General features: G+C 46.8%; 1 protein-coding gene across 1 annotated transcript in view; it reads right to left on the minus strand.

Annotated features, from left to right (window-relative positions):
• Positions 1 to 12,999, minus strand: part of BBS2 (Bardet-Biedl syndrome 2) — a 27,725-nt gene that overhangs the window by 11,572 nt on the left and 3,154 nt on the right. The window contains exons 4-9 of the mRNA XM_013005196.2: positions 12,316 to 12,393; positions 5,154 to 5,258; positions 4,991 to 5,077; positions 1,074 to 1,209; positions 750 to 889; positions 3 to 77 (exon numbers count right to left, since the gene is read on the minus strand). Of these exons, the coding sequence (XP_012860650.1) occupies positions 3 to 77; positions 750 to 889; positions 1,074 to 1,209; positions 4,991 to 5,077; positions 5,154 to 5,258; positions 12,316 to 12,393 (621 nt within the window). The remainder of the gene's footprint in view (positions 1 to 2; positions 78 to 749; positions 890 to 1,073; positions 1,210 to 4,990; positions 5,078 to 5,153; positions 5,259 to 12,315; positions 12,394 to 12,999) is intronic.

Raw genomic sequence — 12,999 nt, forward strand, 5'->3', positions numbered from 1 at the left:
GCAGTGTGGAGCCGGGTGTTGGCGGGGATGATGCCTCGCTGCCCAGGGGCCTCCTTCAGAGGACTGCTGGATCCCGCCTGCAAAACACCCACCCAGTCTGCCGCGGCCACAGGCCTCAAACCAGCGCCACACCGGCGCCACCACTGGGTGCTTCCAAACAAAGGCGCCCCACCCTCTTCATCTGCTCGTGGACTCCTTAGGAATCCCGACCGGGCCTGTGGAAGGGCACCTGTGCCCCTCCTGGTGGCGTACAGTCCATTGTAATCATCACTCCTTTAAACAGTCTCTTGTTCTTAATTCCTACTCCTTTTATTGTTATATTATCCTCTCATTATAGCAAATTCCAATTCAATCCTGCATTTGGGGACCCAGGAGGGGCTTCAGGTCCACCCTCCATTCCCATCCTCCAGTCAATCTCAGTAGTGTTAAGTTTTGCATTGCTTTGTTTTAAACCTAAAATAGACTATTGTTTCGGCCGCCTTTTCACCTACAGACGTTACCACGATGCTTCCACATTCAGTCTGGGACACCTACCATTGTGGGAACCGCTCACGGCCCCCCAGCCCAGGCAGAGGCTCTGCTGGTGACCAGTTAGGTTTCTGCCAGCGGGGCATGTCTCTGAACACTTGCCTGCAGCTCAAAGCCTAGATGTGGGGCTGAAGCCATGTCAGATGGGAGCCTGAGACCGGGCGGACCGGCCACTCCCCCTTTCCTGCGTGCCCATCCTCAGGCCGCCCCAGAGCGCGCACCTTGGTGTTTTCCTCATAGTTCCGCAGCTCTAGCAGCAGGTTCTGCTTCCGCTGGCTGAGCTCCCGGATGAGGTCCTGCTCCACGCTGGTGTCCGAGAGGCTCCCCCGGAGCTCCGCTGTGCCTGGCAGGTAGCCCCGGACTGCACGGAAGGGCCACCATCATCCCCAGGCCCGGGCGCAGCCCAAATGGCCGTCGCCCCCTTCCTGGCCTTTGGAACCCAAAGCCTACGTTCTCATCTCCCCAACCGGTGCAACAATCTCTTACACGGCCCCAGGGCAAACACGTTTTAGTGGTAATTCCTGGCATTTTGGACCCCGATTTACTTTCTCCATCCACTGAGCAGCAGATGAGCTGAGTGTGGCCATCCATCCGGTAGTCCCCCTGGACCACACCAGCTACTGCAGAAGAGAAGTTGTCTTTGAAAATGACCTCGCCGGTGCGGTCACTGCGAGCATCGACCTGAAAAAGAAAACGTCCAGGCGCACATCACCGTCTGCCCTGTAAGGAGACACAGCGAGGCCTCCACCGGCAAAGCCGGGGCGGGATCTGCCGGGTGTTGGCAAAGTCACCGGGTCACGGAAACAGAAATCCGATGGAGAGGGACCCGTCCGGCCAAGAGCCGTGGGTCAGTGGGTGATGCTGCCCTCGCTCAGACGACACCCCATGCTCGTGTCAATGCACTGAAACAGTCCCTTGTGCTTTTCATGCAAAACACCTCCCTCTTACTGCACTGTGCTTGACATTGAGTGCAGTGTTCATTGTGCTTAGATGTTTCAGGAGGTATTTTCACAACTACAGCTGGTAACTTAGTGTTCAAGTCCTGGGAAAATGCACTGGTAAGTGTAACTTTGGGGGCTCAGAACCAACGAGTTGGGTTTCCGTTATTTACCATGGGAAATACGTTCAATGCTTGAACTTTTCGGTGCTCGAACACAACTTGGGATCAGATTGAGTTCAACAACCAAGGTATCGCGGGATCATCTTTATTTATACAGAAAGCTCGGGAATAATCAAATTAGTCCCATCTCCCCCCTACAGCCTCTCTGAAGGACCCTGTGAAGAGCCTCTCGTCCACTGAGAAACTATTCCGACACAGTGGCAAGGGCTCCCTTCTTGCTGAGACACCAGACAAACAACTGACCCATCAGAGACAGATGACCACAGATGGATGACCACTGCAAGTGATTCTGCGTGACTGAAAAAAGACTGGCTGGGAGAAACGTGGACTAGTCCTTTCACTATCTATCTGTTCACAAACGTCCTTCTGGAAAAACAGACACCAAGAAGAAAGGTCACCACGGCCATGTCCTGCCACCACCCCATGTCTGGAATACCCTGAAGCGTCCATGCTATTAGTAAGAACCTCCGTGAGTCTGAAACTCACAGATGCTAAAGCCTCGGCCGGCCTGTGTTTTCCTAGCGCTTTTTTTAGACATGGTCCAGCACCTCTGTTTTTGTGGACTATGTACTTGCAGATGTACACCGCTATGCCACGCGCCCTGAGCACCGAGTCAGAGCCCCTCTGCCTCACCGGGACCTTGGCTCCTGGCAGTGACAGCCGACAGCATGCAAGTCTACAGCCTGGCCCGTGCATGTGCCAACTGAACCGCAGACTCACGTGTCTGTGGCTGCTCTGCTCACCTGCTTTAGCCCACAGGGGCGCTTTGCCCCACGTGGGCGGGTGGCACGCCAACTCCACGGAGGACCAGTTGCTGACCCCCTAAGACGGCATTCATTTTCGAGAAGTAGTCACTTCCAATGTTTTGCACCGACATTCAAAGGAGACCTGAAGATGTTCCTGTCTTGGCGATTTCTGCTGTCAGCGCTCCACGAGTACCGGGCTTCAGGAAGCCCCTGGGGAAAGCCCCTTCACTTCTAATTCCACTTCGCCACAAGCTTTGAAGTCTCCTTGTGGGGAAAGCTAACATTTTCTTATTCCTCGTACAGAGACTACGAGGAGGCACCCCACCCTCCCCTCCGGAAAACAACAATGGAATTGTACTGGATCAAACGTAGTGTACATTTTTCCTGCTAGGTGAGCATCCAGCAGCTCGCTATGAGTCAGTGCGCCCAGTGGTGTATCCTGGGAAGGTTCTCTCTGGTCACAGTGGATTTTTTCGTACAAGCAGTTTCACTTGAACCTCGTGTTTTGTGACGGCTGATGTAAGAGAGCAGTGTGCAGCTGTGAAATTTGGTTTCCTGGTGGGGGAAAATGTCACAGAAACTATTGTGATGTTGAACACAGCTTACAAGGACACTGCTATGGGGGGAAGTGTACAAGCGGTTTTCTCATTTCAAAAAAGGTGAAATGTTGATTGATGACTAACCTCGTTCTGGACGTCCTTCAACTCCCCCAACGGTCAAAAGTGCCGACTCGTCGTGCATTTGGAGTCGGTCCACCAGGTCTGACTGCTAATCAAGCTTTAGAATTAGAGGTTCTGAAAAGATTGCAGAACAGTGTGCTACAAAAAGGTCTGATTTGTGGCAGACTGGAGGACTGGTTTTGCCACCACGACAATGCACCTGCTCACGCAGCCATCTCAGTACGCCAGTTTTTGGCAAAAAAAAACAGCAGGCCTCTCTTGCCCCACCTACCTTGCTCACCTGACCTTGCTCCCTGAGACTCCTTTTTGTTTCCACGAATGAAAAGGGACATGAAAGGACAGTGATTTGACAAAGTAGAAGAGAAGAAAAAAGCGAGGGAGGTGCTGTCAGTCATCCAAACAGATGAGTTTGAAAAACGTTTCACAGAATGAATGGAATTTTTAAAAAAAAGAGAAAATGGAATCGCAGATTTGACAAATGTATTAAGTGTAATGGAGAGTACTTTGTAGGTGATAAGGTTGTTTTATAAAAAAATTTAAATACATAGATTTGAAAAAAATTCCAGTTTGGGGGGGGGGTACCCCTCATGTAAAAGAAAGGCTTTAGGAAACATTTAACCATCTAGGGCCAGAATCATATACAGAGGTAACTCTTCAAAAACATTCTCAACTTGTTTCATTGTTCTCAGCCTAGGGAAGGAAGCCTAGGGGCATAATGAGTTAAGCGCTGGGCTGCTAATGAAAGGTTGCGGTTCAAACCTACAAGCCCCTCCTGGTGAGAAAGATGAGGCTGCTGCTCCTGTACAGATTTACAGTCGTGGAAACCCAGTTCGACTCTGTCCTGTACGGAATAATGAGTCAGAATCAACTCTAATGGCAGTCAGGCTTAGAAAACATTCTCAATGTGTTACCAGGCCAGTAGATTTACAATTCTGGACTCAACCATCATCTTCTCTGTTCCAAAGGGAGCTACGAGGCACTGGCTGAACGTACAGAAGACGGATGGTGAGGGAGGGAGGGAGGGAGGGAGGGAAAAAAGAGGAGCTGATATCTAGGGCTCAAGTCGAAAGAAAATGTTTTCTAACGGATGATGATGGCAACAAATGCACAAATGTGCTTGATAACATTGCCCTCCAGGCAATCCAGATTAACAGAACAGAAACCTGGGCCAGTGCTATCTGTCCACCTCTGCTGGTGACTCCTTCTAACAAGACAAGGGACCATAGGAGATTCTGACTTAACGTTATAAATAAATAATGTTTTATTTTAGAGTTCTACCTAGGAAAACAGTTGTGCTAACAACATCATCCTACTAATTCTGATCTAGTCGGCTTTTGAAGATGTAGTAGAAAAGAGTGACTCAAAGAGTTAATTTTTCAGCTAGTAAATTCTCTCATCATTATCCTTATTATTCTTGTTATTTTCACTGGCCTACAATTAGAATCAACCCAATTAAATGGATTTTCCTTCCTTCAAAGAAAAAAAATGCTGAAGGAATCTTCCTGGATGTGTTTCTGTAATCAGGCCTCATCTGACAATGAAGATACCCATTTATTTTGAAGAGCTTGCAGGGAAAGCAGAAAGAAGTAATGGGGAAGACGGTGCAGTTGCACCCGCGGCTCACGATGCACGTATCTTCACGTTACTGTTAAGAATCATACGACACACACATTTCAAAACAAACTTGCTGCCATCGAGTCAGTTCCGACCCACAAGGACAGGGCTGAGCTGCCCCGGCGGGTTTCTGAGACTACAGATAGAAACCTCATCATTCTCCTTCTGAGCAGCTGGTAATTTCGAACCGCTGACCTTGTGGGTGACAGCCCAGTGTGTAACCACTGTGCCATCAGGGCTCCTTCATACCGATTGGGCAGTCAGCATTTGAATTCTACCTCTTCTCTGCTACTTACACATACCTTCCCATTCGACCAACCAGTTATCAGCTCAGGCACTCCGTCGGAATTCAGGTCAAAAGCATGAATGCTCACGGCATGATTCTTGGACTGAAAAAGAATTCCAATAATGAGCACACGCAGCAAGCATGAGATCTCTGAACGCCACAGGCAGAATCATACTAACTTTGATTCTCCAGTACCGGGCCATTCTGTCGTAAACTCCCACTGTGCCGTTGGAAAGGGCATAGCCAAAGCGACTGCCGTGCATGGGGCAGAGGGAGGTGATGATCTGCAAAGAGAAGAGGGGAAAATACAGCATCTTGCCACGCAGGCGCAATTTAATGCAGAGGACAGCTTGCTAAAGCCACTCCACGTGTGTTAGAATGAGACTCAAGTGCATCTCCACCCACTCGTGGAAAACACACTCCTCTTCGTGCTGATCCACGTCATCCACGTCAGGGCTGGGAAGTCAAGGCTAAATAAACTCAGAAGGTCTGGGGTTTGAGATGAAGATCAAGTGGCAAGTTTCTGCAAACATGGCAATCAGTAAAATGTAGGGAACAAGAAAGAGATTCCTGTTGAAGCGCAAAAATAAACATGTACAAGACACGATCCACACAACCCTGAAGGTTTCCATGGTGCCTCCCGCTCCCACAATGGCCGACGACCTGATTTTCAAAACTAGCACTTGTGATAACGCCAAACTAGACATCTTCTATTTTCTGTCACATAAATGTACTGCTTGCTGGACGTGAGGACTTATTCAGAAGAAAATATTGTCCTCTGAGAAGTGAGGCCCCACTGTAGACGTATGCAACAAGAGACCAAGGTCACTGTCCTGGAGCCGCCTGACTCACAGGGACTCTGCAGGGCAGGGAAGAGCTGCCCCTGCGGGTCCCAGACTCCCTCTGCGTGTGGGAGAAGAAAACCTCATCTTCTCCCACGGACGAGCTGGATTGCAGACTAAACCCCCGGGGCTCCTTGTAGCAAAAGACAGAATACACATACGTAGAGAATACTTATAGGCCTGCTCATGGAATTTCAAAATCTTAAAAAATTTTTTTTTCAAAACTTAGTGCAAAGGAGTCAGTTCGATTCTGACTCAGAGGGACCTTACAGGACAAAGCAGAAATGCTTCTTAAGAGGTTGTCAAGACTGTCAATCTTTATGAAAGCAGACAGCCTCATCCTTCTCCCACAGAGCAGCTAGTGGGTTTGAACTGACAACCTTGTGGTAAGCGGGCCAAACCTTAACCCATTTTGCCACCAGGGCTCATTTTAACACTGTAACAAGGATAAAATGTTCGATACTGAACAAAATTACTCTTTCATGTTAAAAATGAAAGTCCAACAATGTCTCTGATCCTGCAGATATACTTTCTAATTTTCCATCGAATGCAAGAAGTATTCAGGAATAAATCGTATAGAGAATAGTTATGCAATTTCCTTTATACCTACAGCTTTTCTACAAAACCACCCACTTTGTTTAACTCTGGATACAAAGGTGGGTAGAATTCTTGAAGTTTTAGCTCAAGGCCTCTCATGGCAATTCTTCACAGGACAGGAGTCCACTGTCGAGTGAATTCTGATTTTGCTGATCTGGGAAATGACATTTCAGCCAGGAGCAACTCCAAACTGAGAGGATTTGCTGTTTTGTTTTATTTTTGCTTCTGCTGGGTGTCCCGGTGGGCGAAGCACAGGAGTGGACGCACGGGGACAATAACTAAGGCCATGGTTAATGGGGATGTGGAGGGGGTGGGAGAGGGGAGGTTGAGATGGTTTGGGGGCAAACAATGAATGTGGGAGAGGGAAGGGAGCATTCGAACTGATAGTGATGATGTATAAACAACTCTTTTTAAAAGCAATGTACCCATGGAACTGCATGATAAGTACATACTGTATCAAGAAAACCAGTAAAAAAGACCTGCCTTGACCGAAGGTTACCACGGTGAAGGGGAAGAGTTGTTGCTTAGGGGCACGGAGTCGATGCTCATGGTGGTGGAAGCATTTGGACAAGAACGGCAATAACGGTTGTAAAACATGGAGAGAAGATCAATGGTACTGAGTTGGACAATGTTTTGCTGTGTACATATTTTGCCACCATTAGAAAAAAAAATAACAATGAGTACAAGGAAGAAATGTTCTAGAACTGTCGTGATAAGTGTACAATTGTTAATGTGATTGAATTACTGAATTGTGTGACATGTGGATGGAGTGCTAGTGAAACTGTTACAAGAAGAGGAAACAGTCTTGAAAAGGAACAATTATATAAATTTTGCACTGTTATCCGATTCCTAAGGCGATTGGTCTTTCAATAGCCCATTATGGGAAGCCTCCACTTCAGGACATATTTGAATACAATGAATCACATAGACAAAATAAGTGTGTATTTTCAATGTATGTGTTAAAACATATCTGTATGTTGGAATGTTTCCAACCCCAAGAGACAAATAAAGATGGGATTTATCACTAAGAAGAGAAAAAATGGTATTTGACTTGCCTCAGAACTCAAGTATAGTGGAGTGGTAGGAACGGAATCTCATCGTAAATCGGGATTGCCTGCAGCTTCTTTCTTTCCTCTGTGAACTAACTACAGGATCAGCCCAGCTCATGATGATCCCACGTGTGTCCAAGCTTTCAAGGCGACAGCTTGTCAGCTGTAGCTAGACAGCCCGGCCTTTCTTCCGAGGTACCTCTGGGTGAACTCAAACTTTCAGCCTTCGGGTGGGAGCTGAGCAGCTTAACCAACTGTGCTACCGGATCAACAGTCACCGCCCATGCCCAACTCCATCCATCACATGTGCCTCTGGGGACAGATGTCTCAAAGACGGGGCCTTCTCACTCAATATGAACCGTAACAAGAAAGCCAACAGAACTGAAATCAGCTCCTGCTAATGGAAGAAGACTGACCGCAGGTGGAACGACACGAACACACAGGACACAGGCCTGCAGAGCTCTGAGTCACCGAGCTCTTTGAGGGGCTGGAGGCCGTAACCTCCTTGAAGAGTCTAGCAGAAGCACACCCCTGAGCATATCCACATGAAACCGAAGGCCCCGGACAGACACACATCCACTACCTGATGGCTTCACCTTTTGTTTCCCCCTTTCCTCTCTACCCTATGCATAACTATCATTTCACAACGATAAGAACTGTATAAAAATCGGTGACTCTCATCATATAACTAAAAAACCCCAAACCCACTGCCACAGCGTCCATTCTGACTCTAGCGATCCTGTAGGCCAGAGCTGAACCGTTCCTTGGAGCCTTGTCTCCCACGGAGTGGGGGTAGACTGGAACCACCGACCTTAAGGCTGGCACTCCAACGCTTAACCCGCTGTGTCTCCAGGCCCCCTCCCTACAGATAACAAGAGTATAGTTAAAATCATTGACAACACTTGGCACTATGCAAACAATATGCAAATTCTGCTTTCTGTACATGTTCTGGGGACAGAAGCCTGGCTTTCCTAGAGAGGCAAGCAACTGAAGGAAGGGTCAAGGCTCTGTGGCTCTCACACCGACTCCCAAGCCCCACCAGACACCGTCCCAGGGCAGGAAGGCTCCCTTCTGCCAGCCTTTTCCATCCACTGACAGCACCCACAAGTCACTCTCCTCTCCCTCTTCTCCCTCTTCAGCCGAGCCTCCCAATTCTGTTCCCTGTTGAAATCTTGCCCTGGATACTATCAACAAATACCCCGCAAATGTCGACGTTACCGTGAGATAAAACTACCATTAGCTAATACCTAAAAACAAAAAGTGCAGAGTTTAAACTCAGGTTCAATTATATGAGGAACTCCAAGTAGGAGTGTGTGTGCACGCACACACACACACACACACACACACACACACAGAGCAAGTTCTCAAATACCTATCTTCTAAGTTTGCCTACACAAATGTGCATTAGGCTTTTTTTTTTTTTTGCATTAGAAGTACCTTAATGCAATAGTAAAGTGTGGTGAAAAAAATCAGTTGGTGCCCACATATCAGTAGAATAAAGTCTGGGGTCTTATACTTGTCTTTAGTCAAGCAGCCTAAGTGAGGAATCAACTAAATCCACACCCAGATGAGGGAATGGTATTAGAGCTTAAATTTGAACGCTTGGTTCGCAGAAGGCGATGGATGACAGTGGAAGCCCGATATCCCCACGCGGATGAAGCCTCCGGTGAGTTCCCTCTGACCACAGGCCAGGGGGGTGAACAGCCTCGCCATCAGACAGAGAACATTGCAAAGGCAACTGTGGGAGATCTGGTTACATTAAAAAGTGTAGCACCTGCTCATTTGATCTCCCCTTCGACACATTTTAAATTTGTTCAGGTTTTGAACATCTTCTACTTTCTCCTTGAGGTTTTTGTTTTATTTTGTCACTTTCGTTGGAGGTTTTGTTTTGTTTCTTGTTTTTATCTTGTGTTTTTCCTGCATATGAAATCCAGGATACTAATAAAATGATTTTTTTAAAAACTGCTGAAATTAAGGTTAAAGAAAAAAAGAAAAAAGAAATCCAGGATAGGTAAATAACTAATTTATAATTAATTAATAAGTATCTTAATTAACAGTAGCTTAGTTAATAATTGCCTAGGGGCATGGCAGGGGAGGTTGTGGGAAAAGAGGAGCTACCAACAGTGACTACAAGAACGAAGAACTGTTTGAAACTGACTGTGGTGATGATTGCACAACTCATCTTAATATGACTGAACTATTCAATTGTGTGATACGCGAATTATATGCCAATAAAAGTACTTTTAAGACAAAGTACCTTGATCTGAACAAAGAGGAAAAAGGTGTCAAATTTCATTTATGTAGGTCACTCCCATTTAATGTACAGGAGGAGGAAGAGGAGGAGGAGGAGGAGGCACCAAGGCTCACATCCCGCCGTGCCACTTCATGGCAGCTGTGTGACCTCAGGCAAATGACCTAAAGCCTGACGCCTCGTCTGTGAAACCGGTAATAATGAGACTATCTTCCCAACTGGGCTCGATAAAAGATTACATGAGTTCATTAACATTAATGCAAAGCATTTAGAGCACTGCCTGGCTTATGCTAGGTGCACCACCAAGCGTTGCCATAATATTGCTATTTACCAACTGTCTGCTGACTCACAGACACCCCTAGTGGGCTTCCGAGTAGAAAGCTCAGTCTTTCTCCCAAGGAGCTACTGGTGGTTTTGAACCGCCGACCATGCAGATTGCAGTCCAACATGTAACCCCTACACCACCAGGGCTCCTTATCCACTCATTAAAGAAAATGTCTTTATATGTACAATTATACACACTAATTTTTATCTGTTTAATCAGTCTTAAAAAAATTTGTTCTTTTTAAAAATCATTTTATTGAGGGCTTGTATAACTCTTATCACAATCCACATACACATCCATTGTGTCGAGCACATTTGTATATTTGTTGCTATTAATATTCTCAAAACATTTTCTTCCTACTTGAGCCCCTGGTATCAGCTCACTTTTTCCCCTCCCTCCCCGCTACCCCTCCCTCATGAACCCTTGATAATTTATAAATTATTATTTTGTCATGTCTTTACACTGTCCGATGTCTCCCTTCACCCCCAGGGAGGGGGTTATATGTAGATCATTGTGATCAATTCCCCCTTTCTCCCCAACCTTCCCCTGCCCCTCCTGGTATCTCTACTCTCATTATTGGTCTTGAGGGTCAAAAAAACACCTTACTACACATCCTAAAAAGTGCTTCTCTGTAAGGAGTATCTGCAGTTTGAGGCGTCGCTTTTATTATGTTATCATTATTGTTTTTTACTCATTTTATTGGGAGCTCTTACTGACATCATAACATTTCACAGTTCAATCACATCAAGCAGTGTTGTACTATTGCTACAACAATCAGCTACAAACCTTTTTCTTTCTTCTTGAACCCCTTGATATCAGCTCCCCTTTGTCCCCTCCCTCCCCCACCAGACCCCTTAGGAACCTTTATTCTTTATTTTTCTATAGTCTTTTTTTTGCCCTATCTTACACAATCCAATAGATGCATTCACATACCATTCTGTCGTCCGTCCCATCACGCGGGGTTATACAGCCATCGATGCTTTAAGCTCCCGTTCCCCCCCTTCCCACTCCCTCTCTTCCTGTACCCTCAGGGAACCATTACTCCTGTTACTGTTTCTGAAGGGTTATCTATCTTGACTTTCGTGTACCAAATGGTCTTAAATATACAACTGAAAATACTCAAATCTAACACGATTAATGAGGTAAAAAAAAAACAAAAAAACTTAATAGTAAGGGGAGGAAATATTCGAGAACTAGAGGATAGTTATGTGGTTCATTAGTACCATAACAGCACCCTGGATTTATCATCCCTTTGCTGTGGCCCTTCTGTGCGGGACTGTCCCGTTATTCCACAGGTGGGTTTTGGGTCCCCACTATATCCACTGAGGCATCTCTTTTATATGGCCTTTCTGGCCACCATCAAGTAACTTCCACTAAATGAATGGGTGGGGCTATGCCAATAAGGTGCTTGTGGAAGACAGAGGGGATTGGGCAGTTTGCTAATAATGCAAATAAGGCACATGGAACCTTGGTGAAGGTGAGGCTATGCAAACAAAGTGTATACAACTGCAACAAAGCAAGCCATCAGTTTTGCCATAATGGGAGGCTTAAAAGGAGCCATCCCAGAGGTGGGAAGAGGAGTCCTGACTAGCACCAAGAAGAGCTAGGAAGGGGACATGCCCCTTGGACCCGAGGTTCCTGGACCCAGGGGATGGACTATAGCACCAGAGACCAGGAGAGATGGTCAGTAGTGCGGCAACACAACAAGGAGACCGGCAGAGAAGGGCATGGGGGCCTCCCAGTCCCCTGAGCAAGAACGCCGTGGGCCTTCAGGCTGAGGCTTCTGAAGGGGCGGTAGTACTTTCCGGTGGAACAAAGACCACTGTGACACGTGCCCAAGCAGAGCAGAGGCTGGGCCAGAGGGCCGAGGACCAGAGGCCAAGGAAAGTCTGCCCTGACTGAACATCTGTACACTGAGTCTTTCCTGACCCCGGAGGGGAACCTGCTACTTCTCTAAGAAGCCCCATCAGCGTGCGTAGGGTCTGTGTTTCATGTGGCCACTGCAATGGACTACTGGACCCAGCAGGAGAGCAGGAAGAGCCTTGGGGAGGTCAGCGGTATCAGCAATGGGACAAAGACTGGTGAGAAGCCTTGGTCAGAGCTCCGCCTCACCGGGACCAGCCTGGGCCGGAGCCGCAGTCGGGCGCCTCTGCCGGGCCACGTTCGCGGGAATTTTATCCTGAAACTGCCTGCCGGTGAGAAAACGGCCCAGCGCTGACACTGGAGGGTGCACCCACCTGCCCACAGCTAGCAACATCCTGAGGTGGCGCGTCTTACCTCTGTTTCTGTCATTTCTGCCACAATCTCATCTTCTTTAAAAACTCTGATATCAAAGTCCTCAGATCCAACAAGGAGCTGAGGGGGAAATCACGCAAATGCAGTTCAGTATACGAGTACATGAGCAAAACAATCAATAAATCCAAAAATGATAGTTTTTTCCCCTAAATCTTTTTATTGGGAGCTCTTACAGATATTATAACAATTTATAATTCAAGTACATCAAGTATAATTGTATAATTGCTGCCACCATCATTTTCAAAACATTTTCTTTCTTCTTGAACTCTTTAAAAATCAGCTTCCCTTTACCCCCTTCCTCCCCTCCCCACCAGGAACCCCTATTATTACATTATGTATCATTTACTTATTTATCGCGGTAGCTTACACCATCTAATGTATCCGTTCACCTACAATTCCGTTTTTGTTCCCCTCCAGTGGGGTTATACAGTCATCGTTGCCACCAGTTCCCCCTTCTCCCCTTTGCTTCCTGTAACCTCTGGGAATCATCGCTCCCATTACAGTTTTTTTTAAATACTTTTATTGGGGGCTCTTACATGTCTTATCACAATCCATACATTCCTCCAATTGTCAAGCACATTTGCACATACGGCGCCATCATCATTTTCAAAGCATTCTCTTCCCACTTGAGCCCCTGATATCAGCTCCCCATTTCTTCCCCCTCCC

The sequence above is a fragment of the Echinops telfairi genome, unplaced genomic scaffold (assembly GCF_000313985.2).
Source record: "Echinops telfairi isolate 266 unplaced genomic scaffold, ASM31398v2 ScPeMD7_2291;HRSCAF=2852, whole genome shotgun sequence".
In the NCBI taxonomy this organism is placed as follows: Eukaryota; Metazoa; Chordata; class Mammalia; order Afrosoricida; family Tenrecidae; genus Echinops; species Echinops telfairi.